General features: G+C 40.4%; 1 protein-coding gene across 1 annotated transcript in view; it reads right to left on the bottom strand.

Moving 5' to 3' along the window:
- Positions 1-5428: 5428 nt before the first annotated feature.
- Plcl1 (phospholipase C-like 1) overlaps positions 5429-20767 on the bottom strand; it is a 337196-nt gene continuing 321857 nt past the window's right edge. The window contains exon 6 of the mRNA NM_053456.2: positions 5429-7087. Within this exon, the coding sequence (NP_445908.2) occupies positions 6905-7087 (183 nt within the window). The 3' untranslated portion in view covers positions 5429-6904. The remainder of the gene's footprint in view (positions 7088-20767) is intronic.

Below are 20767 nucleotides of genomic sequence, written 5' to 3'. Positions count from 1 at the left end.
CATCCTGCAACCCAGGTTCAACACGCCAGGATCAGCCCTCAGCATGTGCTAGGGCTGAGTTCCCTCCCTCCTTCCCTCCCTCCCTCCCTCCCTCCCTCTTCTTCACTGTTTCTGGGCAACCAGTGATTGGTTTTCTGTCATTCTTCATTACACTGTATTTCTAAAGCCATGTCAGACCTGCAGTGTGCAATTTGACTCTGCTCCTTTAGTCATAATTATTTTTAGATTTGCTATTTTATGTCTTCCAAGAAATTTACTCTATTTTGTTGAAGCTGCCAAATTTATTGGCACAGAGACTTCAAGATGCAGCAGCCTTATTATCCTTCTAATCTTGGTATAATCTGGATCGATGGTTACTTCTTGCTCAGCATTAGTAACCACTGCACTAACTTTCTCCCCTCCTCTGTTTGTAAGAAGTTTGTAATTCTATTGATCTTTTCCAAAGAACTAACTTTGGGTTTCACTGGTTTGTCCCACTCGATGTTAATTTCATTTCACCACTTAGCTGTAAGCTTTATTTTCCCCCCTAGGTTCAATTTTATATTGTTCTAGTTCCCGAAAAATAGAAGACATATTTCTGAATTTAATTAATTTTAACTTAAACTCAAAATAATCTCCATTCAATTCTGATTCTCCCTTAATTCATGAGATATTTAGAAATAAATTATGCAATTTGTTTCTTCTTTTGAGAATCCTCTGAAGCCAGGAAAGTAAAAGGGCACCAGTGTTGGTTGTGAAGCAGTGGGGAGGGAAATAGCAGGATCCAATCCATCTGATGGGGGAAATGGAAAAGTGGGAGGGCGGAGAAAAATGGGGGATGGAGATAAATACAGAGGAAGAGGAAGGATAAACCAACAGTAGGATGTGTGAAGACGTCCTAAATCTTATAATTACTATCTGCCTAAAAACTTCTATGATACATGTAATTCAATATAAACATATTCTTAAATAGTTTAAGTGAAATTTCCCCTTGGGGCTGCAATGCTGTCTGCAAGCGCCAAAGACATGTAACAAAAGCCCTAACACCAGACCTTCCTCTGACTGTTTGGCCAAGGTTACGGGAGAGATTCCCAAACACAATGGGCTGTCTCTACTGGCCTTGATCACCCCTGGCACTCCCCGCCCAGAGGTAGAAGGTATGTCCCTGTTGCTGAAAACAGGCCCTTTAGACCCAGGGCCCGGACACCACTTAGATTGGACAGACCTGACAGCCTCCTTCCTCCCTGTGACCTAGCTTTCATGAACTAGAAGTAGGCAGCCAAGCTTCCAACGGAGGGAGTGAACCAAAAGCCCCACCTCTCTATGATGCCTACAGATCATAAGAATGACCCACATGGCGGGTTTGGAGGCAACCACCAGCTCTCTAACTACACTTAAGACCCACTCAACAAGAGGGAAACCATGCCAGGTCCAGAAGCCTAGCTAACTCAGCAGGGCTAGAAATGTCACTGATATTGAAGGAGAAATTAAACCACCATATCGCTAATTCAACATAACCCCTAACTGCATTCTAAATATCCGTCCTTCTGCCCAGAGACGAGCGTGCACATCACTAAGGAAACAGGGATGGGGAAAGCCCATGAGGCTCCAACTCTATAAAGAACTGCAGAGAACTAATGAATGCTGAGAACAGGAGAAACAGTCTTCCTCAGGGAAGGGCAGGCCAGTCAGTTATGCATTTAATATACATGCAACATTATACAGACTAGGCAGGCTGTACTCATGTATTTAGGAATATGTGTGTGTTTAACAAAAATTAAGGGGAAAGGAGACCACGAGTTTGTAAAAGAACAAGAAGACATGAGGAGTTGGAGGGAGGAAAGAAAATGGTATGATAATCTCAAAACTGAAAGAAATAATTAAAAGTATATTGTATCCTGATTAAACCGTTCAGCTGGCAGACACATGAAGAACTGGTAAATGACTAGTTAAAGGAACATAAAATAGTTTATTTCATATTTGGTAGTATCATATTGAAGTCGCTGCTTGAACTATATGCTTTGATACACATTCAAGAAAAATTGACGTAACTGATATGCGTAACACATCTTGTACAAGGATGAAGGAATGAGCAAGCCCTGTACATGTGTGTCTTTGTCATCTATGACAGAACGGATGGTATGGAGTCCAAGCACCAAATACTGTGAGTGCTTTGATTTTTCTTTCTCAACTCCTCTTATTTAAAAATATCCATTATGTTTATTATAACAGACTCTATAGTTCAATGTGGTAAACACTAATGACTGAACTGATTGATGTTAAAAAATCTCCCTAAGTGTTACAATTTCCTCACATATTCCATGTTTTATGGTAATTAAGAGTTTATTTCTAGCTACAGCTATCGATAGTACACTCTGGGACTCCTGTAAAGCCGGTGACTTCCCACAGTACAGAGCCGCTAGTACATGGCACTGACAGCAGGGGGCAGTGTGGAGAGCCTCAGTATCCATGTCTGCCGAGTGCTATGTGACTTAAAATCAGCTATCCCTCATCGTGCACGAGACTGAAGAGTCAGCATTTAACCTGGACTTGTTGTTTAATATATACATGAGCAGTGTGTTTCCATCACTCTTCCTCTCTTCGTCTAATTCCTCCCATGTACCCTCCCCTGACTCAGCCCCTCTTCTTTTATTATTGTTGCATTTTTGCACAATTGAATTTTTAAACAAAAATAAGACTTTTTGTTGGAACTTGAAGCGTTCCACAACGAAACGTATCCATTTGCCTGCTAACTGAAACACCCTGCTTCCTTGTTGAAATTCTTTCTTGCAGGTGTATGAAATTGTTTTCCCTTTATTTAAAGTTATTTTTTCTCCCACAACCCATCCCCTCCCCTCTCCTCTGAGCAGGCAGGCATCGCCCCTGGGTATTCTCCTCCACCCTGGCACTTGAAGTCTCTGCGAGGCTAGGAAGCTCCTCTCCCACTGTGGCCAGACAAGGCACCCACATCCCACATACAGGCCACAGCTTTGGGGATAGCCCCAGGTCCAGTTGTTTGGGGCCCACATGAAGGTCAAAGTGCACATCTGCTCCATATGTTCAGGTTGGCCTAAGTCCAGCCCATGTGTGCTCTTTGGATGGTGGTTCAGACTATGATAGCCCCAAGCCAAGGTTCAGGCTAGTTGACTGTGTTGGTCTTACTATGGAGTTCCTATCCTCTTCCGGCCACAATCCTTCCTCCCATTCTTCCGTAAGAGTCCCCAGCTCCATCCGCTGTTCAGCTGTAGGTGTCTGTATCTGTCTGAGTGGGTGGAGCCTCTCAGAGGACGACGAGCTCGCGCGTCTGTCTGGTTCAGGAGTCTGATGGAGGTGGAGGAGAGGCACTTGGAGAATGGGGGAACCCCTGGAAGCTCAGGGCATCCTGGCTTAGCCTAGAGGGCTCCAAGTGTGTTCTTAATTGAAATCCACCCCCCTTTATACCTGGAAGAGTCTGGAAGAAGGGAAAGTGATGTAATTCTGTTTCAATTAAAATATTTTTTAAGGGGTTGGGGATTTAGCTCAGTGGTAGAGCGCTTGCCTAGCAAGTGCAAGGCCCTGTGTTTGATCCTCAGCTCTGGGAAAAAAAAAAACTAGTAAAATCTACTAAAAATCCATCTTATGATCATATGGGTTTTGCCTTTTATCAGTTGTTATACATACACTTGCACTTTCTCTTGGTTTTGACTATTATAATAACGGTGCCATGAACATTTGTGTACTGTATGTAGACATATGAGTGAAAAAAACCTTAGATGCAACCACACCCCTTCTAGAAAATTCTTTGAAAGGAAAAGTTAAATAACTTTATGATAGATTTTATCACAGCAATGTTTGCATATTAAAAAATACAAAATAGAAAAAGTCTAATAATAGGCTATCAGTTAAATAGAGTATGATATATCATGTTCAAGACACAGTACCACTTAGATGGTCACTCTTACCAGAAACAGCATCATGAGTGAAGAGGTTCTCTGACTAATGGGATAGGATGTGTCCGTTTTAGAGAAGTACGTCCAACTGACACCAAGCAGCACTCTGTGTGTGTGTGTGTGTGTGTGTGTGTGTGTGTGTGTGTGCGTGCGCGCGTGTGTTCCTGTATGTTTTAAGGTGAGAAAGAAAAGGTGTCTCGGATTATTAAAACATCCAAACTTTTAATGAAAATAATAAATTGAATTAAATATGATTTTCTTCATCTCTCAAAACTATTGTTTACCTATTTTTGAAAAATATTCAATGGCTAAATAAAATACATCAATTTTATTAAAATGACATGCACACTTACATATAATGTCTGAGAAAATAAAAATCAAAAGTGATAGTTTTATTTTATTTTTATTTTATACACTTGTCTGTTTTTGAGCTTTCATACTGATTATTAGTGTTTTCAGAAGAAAGATAATATATGTTTTTTGTGGTGACAAGAGAGTTAAAAATGTAGTTAAATTTTTGAGAATAATAGTAAAATAAAAATCAATAAATAAATATTCTTATACATACTATCAGACAGACATGGTTCTAATGTAGTTTTTCATTTGCTACTTCAGTGACTGACTTCTCATCGATAAATGTCAGGGGTTATACTTACTACCCTGCCTCAAATTCCACTAGTGATATAAAAATGAAACTAGAATTAATAACTAATAATAATAACTAGTTTGCATCACCAAAAGGTAACGGATAGAAGTGACTTTCTGTAAGGTAGTTCAAGGTTAGGATGAAGATAGACACTTGTAGACTGTAAGAAATGCGTTGTATGACTATCAAACACAGTTTGTCTGTCTTTGTGCTTTTGCTAGCCTATCCAAAGGCAACACTGTCATGGGGCATCCTCCCAGCAGCTCTAAAGCTCCTCCCTGGCTATGTCCTACTTCCCTGCACGGATGCTCGGGGACTGAATAGTAGGACACTGACAGCTGCTGGGAGAGTATGAGAGGAGGCAGTGCCCACAGCTCACACTCCAGAATGCACATCATACGGAGTATGGAAGGAGCTTAAAGACAGATGGAATCAACTAGGCACTACGTCTAAAGACTAAGTTTGACCCCAAAGGAAAACAAAAATAAACATTCTTTAATGCTTTTGCCAGCCAACTTTATCACCTGTAAGGCATGGCTTGGTCCAAATGGACTCTGAGCCACCCAGAAAGCCTCCAGCAGGCAGATGTTTCTCCGTAGCTCTTGTTTCTGTCAAGAGCTCTGACCTTTCTGTCCTAGGGAATCACGGCAACTCTGATGAAGTCCTCTCTTGGCAGGGTAAGGGTGGAGGAATACTTTCAGGACTGTTGGAAATTTGTCTTCAAGTGAACCCAATCACTTCCTCCACACACCTGGGATAATTTTATGATATCTGGTCTGTGAAACCAGTGCATCATCTATCATTTTTATATAACAAAAGAACTTTGTTTTTCTCCAATAAATTTACAAAAAAAAAAAAAACGAGATCAAGAAATCTGTTTTCAGTATCTTTACTCTTTTGGTAATGTGCGACAAGAACAGAGTAGTATTAAGAACAGTCAGAAATAACATAGTAGCTGTAGAGGATGTTTATATTTGCAAAATTTCAATGATTATCTTCTCTAGGCTCCCCCAAATTAATATATTTGTTAATCAAATTAATTAAGAAGCTTTTCAAAATAAAAGCAATGTTTTAAACAAATATATTCTTTCATAATCATAGAACATTTAGTTCTGTTGGTGGTAATGAATGAACATGACATTTAAGAAGTTTATGAAGACATTAGGGTAAGATTATCTAGATATAATTATAAATGTACCCTAATTAGCCACTTGCTCTTGGTTTTTACTGTATGTTTTAAAATTATACCATACATGTTGTCTAATTAGTTAGTTCTCAAATCATCAGAAAGATGTTATCGGACTTACAGAATTTATGCCAGCTCAACATGATAATATATTATTTTAACAAGGTGTTGACACTTAAATTTAGTAATCTATACTAGATCTAGTCCTGGCCAAGCACTTGGATCTGCCCACCACTGGTAATAGAAAATGAATTCCATACTCCCGGCCCAGGAGAATGAGGTCTTTCTGCAAACCTTGAAATTGCACAACTGAGTGTTATGGTCACATCAACAGTGCTAGTTCAGTAGAGCATTTAGTGGGCTTCAAAGTACTGCCCAGTGGCTACAGGTTCTCTGCACTCAGCTCTTCTACCGAAACCACATGCTCAGTAAACAGCTACAGAAACTTCCTAAATGTGATTTTAGTTAATAAATATCTCAAAGATTTTGCTAATGAAGAAATGAATTTGTTTATCTTTCCAGAATTATGATTTTAAAAGATTTTTCTATTCACTTTCATTTCTAATGTAATGTTTAGGAACTTTTAAATCTCTATGTAATCTATAAAACACCTTTGCTCTTATAAATTTGGTTTTCTTCAATCATAAGCTGTGCTGAGATCTCCAAATTATATGACAAAGGCAGAGAGGTAAAACTAATGACAGCAAGGGGTTATAATAAATGCTCATTAGAATTCAGATTATCAACTATCCCCAAATGATCTTAAAGATAAAAGAATAACTTATTAAAACCAACAATGCGACAGAGAATATTTTAACAGGAACTCTTACTCTCTCTCTCTCTCTCTCTCTCTCTCTCTCTCTCTCTCTCTCTCACACACACACACACACACACACACAAACACACACACACACACACACACACACACACAGGCAGCCACATGTAAGTATATACTCACAGCTCAAAGTTTAAAACACTGCTACTAAAAGTTTTAACTTAGATAAATTAACTACAGTAAAATACTGACACTGTGAAAATATATGTTTATGTACAACACCCCGCAAAGGGCATCATTTCTGTGAACATCTGAAGAATGTAAAAACAAAACAAAACGAGAAGAATGAGAAACCAGAGTGTTGGACAAGGGCCTGCGCACTGCCCAGCTCACAACTTCCCGTTCTCTTCACTGCTTTCCTTCTCCTCTATGGCTTCCAAGCTGCGCTTGCCCTTGGCCTCTGCAGCGCTGCCAGGGCCTTTACTCAGTCCACAAGACAAACAGGCCAGCTGGATCTGCTTTATGTTCTCTACGGCTTCATTCTTGGCATTCTTCAGCAGGTCTCCTTGTCCCTGTACAGGTAGAAAGAGCAAAGAAGAACGGTACCAGTCAGGCTCAGTTTCACGAGAAACACTGAAGGATAAAGGAGACCCAGACCTATACGCTCTCTTTTCCAGGCATACACCCAAAGTTCTTTTCCAGCATGGTTGGAGGACTTGGCTCTTTGGTTATGGAACCTCGGACCTGGCCACAGAAGCTCACTGCATGCGGGCTGGCTGCTCCTTGTGATTCCTATAAGGACAACCTCACATAGACACCCTGAGGGCACCTCAACCTCCCATAACATCTGAGACTTTGCACACAATTGTAGTTCCTTCCCAGTCAAACCAACATTTCTATATTCTGAGGAAAACGAGGAAATATGTTCTTCAATAAAACTGAAGATTAAATTGCTTCACCAAAGTAAACACTGAAAAGCCAAGAATCCCGTGGTGGAGTGCACACGGCCTTGTGCCTGCTGACCAGTGTTTGATATGTTTGGTCATCCCCACAAGCTTCTGCTCATGGATTACTAGCTATCCACATTCCTTCCGTGCTTTTCAGCATCCTAAGAACAATGTTCCTGTCTGGCTAATGGAAAGACGTCTCTCCAGGAAACATTCATCCATCAAAATAAAAGACACAAGACTATCACTGGGACACACTTGCTGTCATTTGCATCAATGTGCCAGAAAAAAATCTCTCCTGATAGTTCTGTTTGTTACTTGAGTTTATTATTAGGGTTTAAGTGCATGCATTGGTACTGACTTGGGGCCTGAAGGCCTACAGATGTGTGCAGAAGTGGGGATGGGGCATACAGACAAATGAGGGAGTAACTCCCCCTTCCTCCCGTTCTCAGAGCAGAGGAGACTAGTGTGACCCTGAAAGGATGAGGGGTGGTATGGGGGGATACTCCAGCTCCAATGACTGCTGGAGCATTCCATAGAGCACAGACTCGCTCAGAGAGGGGACGAACACTTATGAGACAAAGTATTCCACAATGAATACAACCTTTCTTTAATTTCAGTAGTTATTTTCTTGAGAGGTTTATAGACTGCCTGCTAAAAATAATGCCTAAAAATGTTTATTTCCTCAAAACCGACAAAATCAATAGCTGAATCTAACCTGTTGTGATAGCTAAATCCTTCTTCTAATCTCTCGTGATAAGCAGTATTGCGCTTTGCCTACTGTTTGAGCTAAAATGGACTGTCTTCAGTCGCCCCAACCATGGACCAGGGTTTTAGAAGTACATTTCGATTTCCCATGAGAAGTTATAGAAAATACACGATATGAGTCTAAGCATGTTGAGGTTACAGGCCTGGCACCTAAGGACAGAGATGGACTGACTTGACTTTCCTTTAGGCCCAGTGCCCCTTCCCACACACCATGAGATTAACATCCTCAAAGACAATAAGGAGAGACTGCAGGCTGAGACCTGTCAGTTAGAGACACATTTCCTGAGGGAAAAATATTCACAAGATCCCTGGGAACTGGAAGAATTTCTTAACAGCATGAATAATGAATGAGTCCCCTCAGGACCCTGAATACTGAAGCCATTTAAAATTTGTAAAATGTAATTATTAAGACAATAGCACACATAAAGGGCCTACTCAGGGTAGGTAAGATTTCTACTCTGAACATAATTATTCATAAATATGTTGTCACAACATCCCAGGAGATAGGTATTAACCTCAGTTTACCTATTATAAAACAGAGCCCCACAGAAAACACCTTTCCCAGAATCATGTAGCTGCCCAGTGGTGGATCTGCAGTAGTTTTGAGGGTCTATGGTCTTCACCCCTTCAAGATATGTCTTCTTTCAAGAGCATACATTCTTCAAAGTACAGTGAGGCCATCTATTCATCACACAGCAACAGAGACCGAAAATAAAGACTGATCGCATGACACTGGCTGGCAGAATGTGGACATGGGATGAGGACCAAGAATACAGGATGCAGTAAGAACACAGGCAGGGACAAATGTCAGAGTAGCTCCCACCAGTTGCAGGGTGGGCCATTTTCTCATATGTGAACGTAATCAGAATGTCTTCAGCCTTCCTCACAGTCCAAAGATTGAAGGAAACAGATTGAAAAGCTGTTTATGATTTAATGATCACAGATAAACAGCTATAAAATGATCAAGGAAGCAGTTAAACATTTCTACTGCCATCATAAATAACTTTCAACTGTCTTATAATAGAGACTTGAGATGCATGTTTAAAAGGCATCTGTTTTGCAAAGGTATACATATTTTTAAATGGAAAAAGTCCTTTATAAACAAGCTATATTAACGATGTGACTTCACCTAAGATCATTTTCATAGTTTTCCTTGTAAGACTCAATTTCAAAATGATCATAAAGCTTTTGAAAGCAAACTGGCAATTTTGTAGTTGTAAGAGAAAAGAATGAAACACGCAGAGCTATCTATCAGTCTTGGTGGTACGAGTGCACAGCTCGCTCACACGCCTTTTCTGACAGCAGGTTATCAAGTGCATTTGAGTCTGCCCACTGCTACTGCCTCGGTTCTGAGCAGTGGCATCCAAGCCTGAATGCCAGACGGTGCCAGTTCTGGTGAACAGAAGCCAGTCTCTCTCAAAAACAATGGTCCGTTGGAGAGAACAGTTTGTACCAGTATACAAGAACACAACTACATCATCTCCTGCTGACTCAGTGACAGGCACTGGCAGACGTAAAACAAACAAACAAACAAACAAACAAAGTTAAAATCACTAACACATGAAGGGAGGAAAACAAAAGGCTATGAAGAGCTTACATAGAAAGGCCAGGATTCATTATTAAAAGGAGTTAGGATTAGCCTCTTTCTGTTCTGGGGTTCAAGAAAGCACACGCTCTTTTTCCTTTTTTGGATCTTCCCAATTAAGACACTGGAACTAGGAGAGAAACTCAGTTTCTCTTCTAGAACATTGTACAGAGGTGATGTGCTTTTCTCTTTTCGCTCAGCAATTTCCCCTAACCAGCTAGCTGTTCTCCACTCTGTCACAAAGACCAGTCATCTCAGACCAGATCTCCTTCTTTCAAACATTTCTGTCATTGTAGCATTTCCTTCAAGCTGTATCAGGCAAAAGATCCTTATATATCGTCTATTTAAGGCACAAGCCCAAAAGGGCATTTTTAACAAATGTTTTGATGCTATCCTTTTCAAACAGGGGTCTTGAAAGGAGAAGACAGAGTGAAACCTAAAAAAAAAAAAAAAAAAAATTGTTTCCTTTAGTAGCACATAAATCCAAACACTTCTAATACACTAAAAGGAATCTGGGTTGTCATGCATATTATGCAAAATTAATGCACAATTGGCCACACAATACTCAACTTGAAAGAAATGTCAAGTTGCCACTCCTTTTCTGTCAGGAAGCCTGCGGGAATCCACAGCTGGGGTGCAGGGATGAAGACACTTAAATCCAAAGGAACTTAAGGCTACCAGAGTATTTCAGCATATTGATGATGCTGATGGATATGAGGAACAAGTCCTGAGAAGAACGCACTACCTACCCTCCATGGTTGTTTGTCTTCTGAATGCAAGGTCACACAGCGATTCCAACTTATTGAGAAAGAAACAGTTGGAAACATGAAAAATCGTAATGCATCATTACAAGTTGAAGCTAAAACTTTAATGGTAGTCAAATTATGATTAACGGACAAGACATTAATCATTCCTTGCCAAATCTCTTTAATTATATTAATGGCAATTAAAGTACATTGACTAGAAATCAAGAAATATTCAACAGGACTTGGACTGTATGGCTACTGTGTTTACTTCTTTGATTAGTTCTAATAACTTAGTCCTTATGATGTCTTCCTGCTTTCATACACTAACACCTCATGAGGTTGAGATTCTGAAGGGGATTACTGTCAATGTAATACTATCAGGACATTGAATAGTAGCCAATATGACTTGAAAACCAAGATACTGAGAATGAAATGATGCCTTGTTATCTTACGATGCCACTCCCTTAAAAGAAACCAGAATTCTAAAAACAAATCACCCATTAGTTATATGTTTTATAATCTATCATAAGATAGTCAGGATTTTTATTTTTCCTACCCCTCTTACCAACAGCTGCAGACTTCTCCAAATGTTGGAAAACAGTGTTGGCTGCAATCTGTGGGCTACTCTCAGAATCTGTGGCTCTCACCTCCAGCTTTCCCACGAACGAGTGCACCTCCCCTGTGGTGTTAGTTCACAAGAGGAGAAGAGGACAGTGGCCTGTCCCTTTGTCACATGTGTGTGCTGTCTCAGAGCAAACCACAAATAGTTAAGGCAGCTAACTAGGACGTGGGGAATGGAAAGACACAGGAAGAAATGAAGTCTATCGCTAAGCTGTTTGTCTCTAAGTATACACTCAGTTGCAGGCAGATTGGCTCCGCTGATACTCTGCGTGGGAGAATAAACATCCACAGCTAGGCAACCCCTATCCCATAGATACCACTAATGGAAATGCTGCCCCCAGAGACCAAGGCAGCAAAGAGAGCACTGTTTATTCTACATGCTGTGTGGTAGCTAGAGCATGGTAGTCTCGTTTAGCCATTACTAATCCATTACTAATTCATTGACTATGTCAATAAGATATTATATTTCTTAATTAGCTTTAAGACTTGTAGATTTACATAGGGCTTCTTCATGGACCCTTAGTTTTGACCAACCCACACTCTACCTTCTCCTTTCCCCAGTCCTTGTATCCTCATTTAAACCTTTAACCCTCATCTCCTATGATTTTAACCTCATTTAAGTAATATGGAGACTCCCTGACCTATGGCCTGCAAAATGTACCCACTGGTACAATAGTGGCATGGCAGTTATGAGTGTAACAAGCTGATTTCTGATTGGAAAGAAGGCCTGCTCCACAGGACAGATTTTATGTCTGGTCCTATAGACCTGGTCAGAAGCCCAGGACTGAGGAGTCACAAGCCATGTAGACTAACATACAGTTACTGTTTTGCTAAATGCCCATGCTGTCAAACTGCATTCTAAGTATTTATGCTTATGCCCACACATTTGTGCTGCTCTCAACTTTGGTCAGAGAAGTTTCTTTTTGTAGAGATTTACATAGTTAATGCAGAGATTAATAATGGGTGAAAGTATGAAGTATAAATAACTGGAGTGATCAACAGCTGGTGCAGCATCCACATCAGCTTCTCCATTCCAAGAATCAGGGAACATCATGGTTAGTGGAGAGAAAGGATATGGGAGCTGGCATATGGGAAGGAGGGCTGTGAACTGCAGATGTTTGAAAAGGACACGGGTGCTGCACACATCAGTTCCTGGCAGCTGTACTTAGTTATTTGCACATGAGCTGCACAAGATAAAATCCTGTCAAAATCTCAGCATGAATCGAAGAGGAGCCAGTGGCATCTGATGGATCCCGATGAGCAAGAGTCAACCCCCCTCTGGAGACCTGGCTGCTGGCAGGTTGGCCTTGTCCCAGTGGATGGTCCCATACCCATATGCATACAGGCAGTGTAAACTGGACTCAAGGGGCTACATGAACATGCAGGACATGAAGTTGGGAGGGATGTGATCAGAATATGTTATAAAATATATGAATGCTACAAAGAACTAAAATCTAGTATTAAAAATAAGTCAAAACCACCTTTATCAATATCCTTCATTTGAGAAATTAAATAATACATATAAATGTTTTAATATTAGGATAAATGTTTTTCTCTTGATGTTACACTCCAAGAATGCTGCCATCATAAACCCTTATAAATCATTAAAGAATTTGGTTTATGATGGACATGAGCTAAGACTCTTTAAGGATGCTATTAACCTGAAGACTTATTACTTACTCCTCAGATATGAGTCCTCCTTGCAGTAGCAATGAGCCCAAATTACCACCCATAAAAGTTGGTCACCAAAGAGGCTTCTCACATAATTGGAGAAGAACCAGAAATCCAGGAACAATGAACCTTGAAGCTATCTTGGCAGTGACACACAGGATTTGGAAAAGGTTAGGGATAAGCTGTTCCCAAGAATAAAACCAGAATTGCAATATTGCTTTATCCTGTTTTAAAGATGTACCTGCACTAATGTGGAAGTTTAATTGGGGAGCCCCAGGATGAGTGACCCTCTCTCACCCCCAGTAGCCGGGGAACTGGTTCTAATGCTTTGTCTGCTTTTGGCTCCCAAAAGCCCCACTTCCAGCCCTGAGGGTCCCTGCTCCCAGCTGACTTTAATTAATAATATAGAATTGACATACAGCCAACGGCTAGACAGGAAGTAAGGGCGGGACTTTTAGATTGTGCAGGCAAGGGGCAGAGAGAGAGAGGAAAAAGAGAGAATTGCCATGACAGAGAAGCAGAAAGATGAAATATAAAGGATGACCAGCATGCAAAAATCCAGGAAAGTGGCCCTAGGAGCCCTTTTCCTGATTGGGTCTGGGGTAGCAGAGATGAAATATGGATTTTAAAAGATATTAACTCAGCCATACCGGAGGGAGGTGTTTACTAACCACGGAGAAGTTTAGAAGTGCACAACCACTGAGCTAGTCAAGGCAAGGCATATCAAAATTAGCTGGTGTGTGTGTGTGTGTGTGTGTGTGTGTGTGTGTGTGTGTTGTGTGTTTATCTTTCATTCTCAAAACCAGAGAGCTCTTGGGCAAATGCAGCAAGCATTCAACCTGCTGGAGCCAAATCAGTTTAACTAATTCACTGCTACACTTCAAGGCCATAGAATTGTCTAATACGCAGAGGGATTGTTCTCCTGGAATAAACATGTTTTAAACAGCTATTTCTTTTAAAACAGGAGAAAGTAAAAATGAACTGAATGTGTCTGTCAGCAAAAGGAGTTAATGGTGAACATCATTTTCAGTGACAAACCTGTTATGGTTCTGTAGATTCCCTGCTTTGGGTTCCCTTCAAGGGAGCAGTGTTTGAAAGGCCATCTGTCTGCTGTGGGCAATGATGGCAAGCCTAATCCACTTACAGAAAATGTCAACAAAATCGCTTAAACACCAGTGAGCTGAATAATAGAACACCCTAAGCTAAACTTGAAAAAATATGATACTGAAAGCCTTATGAATTTCTATTCCTGGGAGGATCCTAGTGTCCTGATAATCCTTGCCACCATTCTGATAAAAGGACCACTCAACAGGACAACAGAAGGCATAGCCTGTTGGTTCTCTACTCTCCACTCTTCCCTCTCACCCTTAGGTTCTTAATCTCTATGTTAACAGGCTTAATAAGAAAAGATAGAAGATTGATATCAACCTCTTCCATAATGCTAGTCAAACCAACTGCATTTCAAATAAAATTTAAAGAGTACTAGCATTGTTGAAAATTGTCAATATGTCAGATGACCTACAAACTGCAAAAGCAACCTTGAAATCTGAGCTCAGACAACCCTTACGGTCACCATATGACATCACAGGAAGACCTGGAGAAGCCAGCACTGTAGAAACCTTGCCTCTAGGAACTGAAACCATTCTGGTCTCCAAAGTCTCACTCGAAACAACTTGAAAGATGCAGCATGCTCCAAAGGCCAGGGCTGATAAAAGCTGTAAAGGTCCTTACTAATATTAGAAGAATATATTTTAAAAATGCAACATGATATCTTCTGTGTAAGGCTTCTTTTTTTCTTTTTTTTGTTAACTTGAGTATTTCTTATATACATTTCGAGTGTTATTCCCTTTCCCAGTTTCCGGGCAAACATCCCCCTCCCCCCTCCCCTTCCTTATGGGTGTTCCCCTCCCCACCCTCCCCCATTGCCGCCCTCCCCCCAACAGTCTAGTTCACTGGGGGTTCAGTCTTAGCAGGACCCAGGGCTTCCCCTTCCACTGGTGCTCTTACTAGGATATTCATTGCTACCTATGAGGTCAGAGTCCAGGGTCAGTCCATGAATAGTCTATAGGTAGTGGCTTAGTCCCTGAAAGCTCTGGTTGGTTGGTATTGTTGTACATATGGGGTCTCAAGCCCCTTCAAGCTCTTCCAGTTCGTTCTCTGATTCCTTCAACGGGGGTCCTATTCTCAGTTCAGTGGTTTGCTGCTGGCATTCGCCTCTGTATTTGCTGTATTCTGGCTGTGTCTCTCATGAGAGATCTACATCCGGCTCCTGTCGGCCTGCACTTCTTTGCTTCATCCATCTTGTCTAATTGGGTGGCTGTATATGTATGGGCCACATGTGGGGCAGGCTCTGAATGGGTGTTCCTTCAGTCTCTGTTTTAATCTTTGCCTCTCTATTCCCTGCCAAGAGCATTCTTGTTCCCCTTTTAAAGAAGGAGTGAAGCATTCACATTTTGATCATCTGTCTTGAGTTTCATTTGTTCTAGGCATCTAGGGTAATTCAAGCATTTGGGCTAATAGCCACTTATCAATGAGTGAATACCATATGTGTTTTTCTGTGATTGGGTTACCTCACTCAGGATGATATTTTCCAGTTCCAACCATTTGCCTACGAATTTCATAAAGTCATTGTTTTTGATAGCTGAATAATATTCCATTGTGTAGATGTACCACATTTTCTGTATCCATTCGTCTGTTGAAGGGCATCTGGGTTCTTTCCAGCTTCTGGCTATTATAAATAAGGCTGCGATGAACATAGTGGAGCACGTGTCTTTTTTATATGTTGGGGCATCTTTTGGGTATATGCCCAAGAGAGGTATAGCTGGATCCTCAGGCAGTTCAATGTCCAATTTTCTGAGGAACCTCCAGACTGATTTCCAGAATGGTTGTATCAGTCTGCAACCCCACCAACAATGGAGGAGTGTTCCTCTTTCTCCACATCCTCTCCAACATCTGCTGTCACCTGAGTTTTTGATCTTAGCCATTCTCACTGGTGTGAGGTGAAATCTCAGGGTTGTTTTGATTTGCATTTCCCTTATGACTAAAGAAGTTGAACATTTCTTTAGGTGTTTCTCAGCCATTCGGCATTCCTCAGCTGTGAATTATTTGTTTAGCTCTGAACCCCATTTTTTAATAGGGTTATTTGTCTCCCTGTGGTCTAACTTCTTGAGTTCTTTGTATATTTTGGATATAAGGCCTCTATCTGTTGTAGGATTGGTAAAGATCTTTTCCCAATCTGTTGGTTGCCGTTTTGTCCTAACCACAGTGTCCTTTGCCTTACAGAAGCTTTGCAGTTTTATGAGATCCCATTTGTCGATTCTTGATCTTAGAGCATAAGCCATTGGTGTTTTGTTCAGGAAATTTTTTCCAGTGCCCATGTGTTCCAGATGCTTCCCTAGTTTTTCTTCTATTAGTTTGAGTGTGTCTGGTTTGATGTGGAGGTCCTTGATCCACTTGGACTTAAGCTTTGTACAGGGTGATAAGCATGGATTGATCTGCATTCTTCTACATGTTGACCTCCAGTTGAACCAGCACCATTTGCTGAAAATGCTATCTTTTTTCCATTGGATGGTTTTGGCTCCTTTGTCAAAAATCAAGTGACCATAGGTGTGTGGGTTCATTTCTGGGTCTTCAATTCTATTCCATTGGTCTATCTGTCTGTCTCTGTAGCAATACCATGCAATTTTTGTCACTATTGCTCTGTAATACTGCTTGAGTTCAGGGATAGTGATTCCCCCTGAAGTCCTTTTATTGTTGAGGATAGTTTTAGCTATCCTGGGTTTTTTGTTATTCCAGATGAATTTGCAAATTGTTCTGTCTAACTCTTTGAAGAATTGGATTGGTATTTTGATGGGGATTGCATTGAATCTGTAGATCGCTTTTGGTAAAATGGCCATTTTTACTATATTAATCCTGCCAATCCATGAGCATGGGAGATCTTTCCATCTTCTGAGGTCTTCTTCAATTTCTTTCTTCAGTGTCTTGAAGTTCTTATTGTACAAATCTTTTACTTGCTTGGTTAAAGTCACACCAAGGTACTTTATATTATTTGGGTCTATTATGAAGGGTGTTGTTTCCCTAATTTCTTTCTCGGCTTGTTTCTCTTTTGTGTAGAGGAAGGCTACTGATTTCTTTGAGTTAATTTTATACCCAGCCACTTTGCTGAAGTAGTTTATCAGCTTTAGTAGTTCTCTAGTGGAACTTTTGGGATCACTTAAATATACTATCATATCATCTGCAAATAGTGATATTTTGACTTCTTCTTTTCCGATCTGTATCCCCTTGACCTCCTTTTGTTGTCTGATTGCTCTGGCTAGAACTTCAAGAACTATATTGAATAAGTAGGGAGAGAGTGGGCAGCCTTGTCTAGTCCCTGATTTTAGTGGGATTGCTTCAAGTTTCTCTCCATTTAGTTTAATGTTAGCAACTGGTTTGCTGTATATGGCTTTTACTATGTTTAGGTATGGGCCTTGAATTCCTATTCTTTCCAGGACTTTTATCACGAAGGAGTGTTGAATTTTGTCAAATGCTTTCTCAGCATCTAATGAAATGATCATGTGGTTTTGTTCTTTCAGTTTGTTTATATAATGGATCACGTTGATGGTTTTCCGTATATTAAACCATCCCTGCATGCCTGGGATGAAGCCTACTTGATCGTGGTGGATGATTGTTTTGATGTGCTCTTGGATTCGGTTTGCCAGAATTTTATTGAGTATTTTTGCGTCGATATTCATAAGGGAAATTGGTCTGAAGTTCTCTTTCTTTGTTGGGTCTTTGTGCAGTTTAGGTATAAGAGTAATTGTGGCTTCATAGAAGGAATTTGGTAGTGCTCCATCTGTTTCAATTTTATGGAATAGTTTGGATAATATGGGTATGAGGTCTTCTATGAAGGTCTGATAGAATTGTGCACTAAACCCGTCTGGACCTGGGCTCTTTTTGATTGGGAGACCTTTAATGACTGCTTCTATTTCCTTAGGAGTTATGGGGTTGTTTAACTGGTTTATCTGTTCCTGATTTAACTTCGGTACCTGGTATCTGTCTAGGAAATTGTCCATTTCCTGCAGATTTTCAAGTTTTGTTGAATATAGGCTTTTATAGTAAGATCTGATAATTTTTTGAATTTCCTCTGAATCTGTAGTTATGTCTCCCTTTTCATTTCTGATTTTGTTAATTTGGACACACTCTCTGTGTCCTCTCGTTAGTCTGGGTAAGGGTTTATCTACCTTGTTGATTTTCTCAAAGAACCAACTTTTGGTTCTGTTGATTCTTTCTATGGTCCTTTTTGTTTCTACTTGGTTGATTTCAGCTCTGAGTTTGATTATTTCTTGCCTTCTACTCCTCCTGGGTGTATTTGCTTCTTTTTGTTCTAGAGCTTTTAGGTGTGCTGTCAAGCTGCTGACATATGCTCTTTCCTGTTTCTTTCTGCAGGCACTCAGCGCTATGAGTTTTCCTCTTAGCACAGCTTTCATTGTGTCCCATAAGTTTGGGTATGTTGTACCTTCATTTTCATTAAATTCTAAAAAGTCTTTAATTTCTTCCTTTATTTCTTCCTTGGCCAGGTTATCATTGAGTAGAGCATTGTTCAATTTCCACGTATATGTGGGCATTCTTCCCTTATTGTTATTGAAGACCAGTTTTAGGCCGTGGTGGTCTGATAGCACGCATGGGATTATTTCTATCTTTCTGTACCTGTTGAGGCCCATTTTTGACCAATTATATGGTCAATTTTGGAGAAAGTACCATGAGGAGCTGAGAAGAAGGTATATCCTTATGCTTTAGGATAGAATGTTCTATAAATATAAGTTAAGTTAATATCTGTTAAGTCCATTTGGCTCATGACTTCTCTTAGTCTGTTTACGTCTCTGTTTAATTTCTGTTTCCATGATCTGTCCATTGATGAGAGTTGGGTGTTGAAATCTCCTACTATTATTGTGTGAGGTGCCATGTGTGTTTTGAGCTTTAGTAAGGTTTCTTTTACGTATGTAGGTGCCCTTGTATTTGGGGCATAGATATTTAGGATTGAGAGTTCATCTTGGTGGATTTTTTCTTTGATGAATATGAAGTGTCCTTCCTTATCTTTTTGATGACTTTTAGTTGAAAATTGATTTTATTTGATATTAGAATGGCTACTCCAGCTTGCTTCTTCTGACCATTTGCTTGGAAAGTTGTTTTCCAGCCTTTCACTCTGAGGTAGTGTCTGTCTTTGTCTCTGAGGTGTGTTTCCTGTAGGTAGCAGAATGCAGGGTCCTCGTTGCCTATCCAGTTTGTTAATCTATGTCTTTTTATTGGGGAGTTAAGGCCATTGATGTTGAGAGATATTAAGGAATAGTGATTATTGCTTCCTGTTATATTTATATTTGGATGTGAGGTTATGTTTGTGTGCTTTTCTTCTCATTGTTTTGTTGCCAAGACGATTAGTTTCTTGCTTCTTCTAGGGTATAGCTTGCCTCCTTATGTTGGGCTTTACCATTTATTATCCTTTGTAGTGCTGGATTTGTAGAAAGATATTGTGTAAATTTGGTTTTGTCATGGAATATCTTGGTTTCTCCATCTATGTTAATTGAGAGTTTTGCAGGATACAGTAACCTGGGCTGGCATTTGTGTTCTCTTAGGGTCTGTATGACATCAGTCCAGGATCTTCTGGCCTTCATAGTTTCTGGTGAAAAGTCTGGTGTGATTCTGATAGGTCTGCCTTTATATGTTACTTGACCTTTTTCCCTTACTGCTTTTAATATTCTTTCTTTATTTTGTGCGTTTGGTGTTTTGACTATTATGTGACGGGAGGTGTTTCTTTTCTGGTCCAATCTATTTGGAGTTCTGTAGGCTTCTTGTATGCCTATGGGTATCTCTTTTTTTAGGTTAGGGAAGTTTTCTTCTATGATTTTGTTGAAGATATTTACTGGTCCTTTGAGCTGGGAGTCTTCACTCTCTTCTATACCTATTATCCTTAGGTTTGATCTTCTCATTGAGTCCTGGATTTCCTGTATGTTTTGGACCAGTAGCTTTTCTACTTTACATTATCTTTGACAGTTGAGTCAATGATTTCTATGGAATCTTCTGCTCCTGAGATTCTCTCTTCCATCTCTTGTATTCTGTTGGTGAAGCTTGTATCTACAGCTCCTTGTCTCTTCTTTTGGTTTTCTATATCCAGGATTGTTTCCATGTGTTCTTTCTTGATTGCTTCTATTTCCATTTTTAATTCCTTCAACTGTTTGATTGTGTTTTCCTGGAATTCTTTCAGGGATTTTTGTGATTCCTCTCTGTAGTCTTCTACTTGTTTATTAATGTTTTCCTGTGTTTCTCTAAGGGAGTTCTTCATGTCTTTCTTGAAGTCCTCCAGCATCATGATCAAATATGATTTTGAAACTAGATCTTGCTTTTCTGGTGTGTTTGGATATTCCATGTTTGTTTTGGTGGGAGAATTGGGCTCCGATGATGGCATGTAGTCTTGGTTTCTGTTGCTTGGGTTCCTGCGCTTGCCTCTCGCCATCAGATTATCTCTAGTGTTGCTTTGTTCTGCTATTTCTGACAGTGGCTAGACTGTCCTATAAGCCTGTGTGTCAGGAGTGCTGTAGACCTGTTTTCCTGTTTTCTTTCAGCCGGTTATGGGGACAGAGTGTTCTGCTTTCGGGTGTGTAGTTTTTCCTATCTACAGGTCTTCAGCTGTTCCTGTGGGCCTGTGTCTTGAGTTCACCAGGCAGGTCACTTGCAGCAGAAAAGTTGGTCTTACCTGTAGTCCCGAGGCTCAAGTTTGCTCATGGGGTGTTGTTTATGAGCTCTCTGCAGCGGCAGCAACCAGGAAGATCTGCGCCGCCCTTTCCGGGAGCTTCAGTGCACCAGGGTTCCAGATGGCGTTTGGTGTTTTCCTCTGGCGTCAGAGATGTGTGCAGAGTGCAGTCTCTTCTAGTTTCCCAG

Source organism: Rattus norvegicus, chromosome 9 (genome assembly GCF_036323735.1).
Source record: "Rattus norvegicus strain BN/NHsdMcwi chromosome 9, GRCr8, whole genome shotgun sequence".
Taxonomy (NCBI): Eukaryota; Metazoa; Chordata; class Mammalia; order Rodentia; family Muridae; genus Rattus; species Rattus norvegicus.
This window is presented reverse-complemented; position numbering and strand designations above follow the sequence as displayed.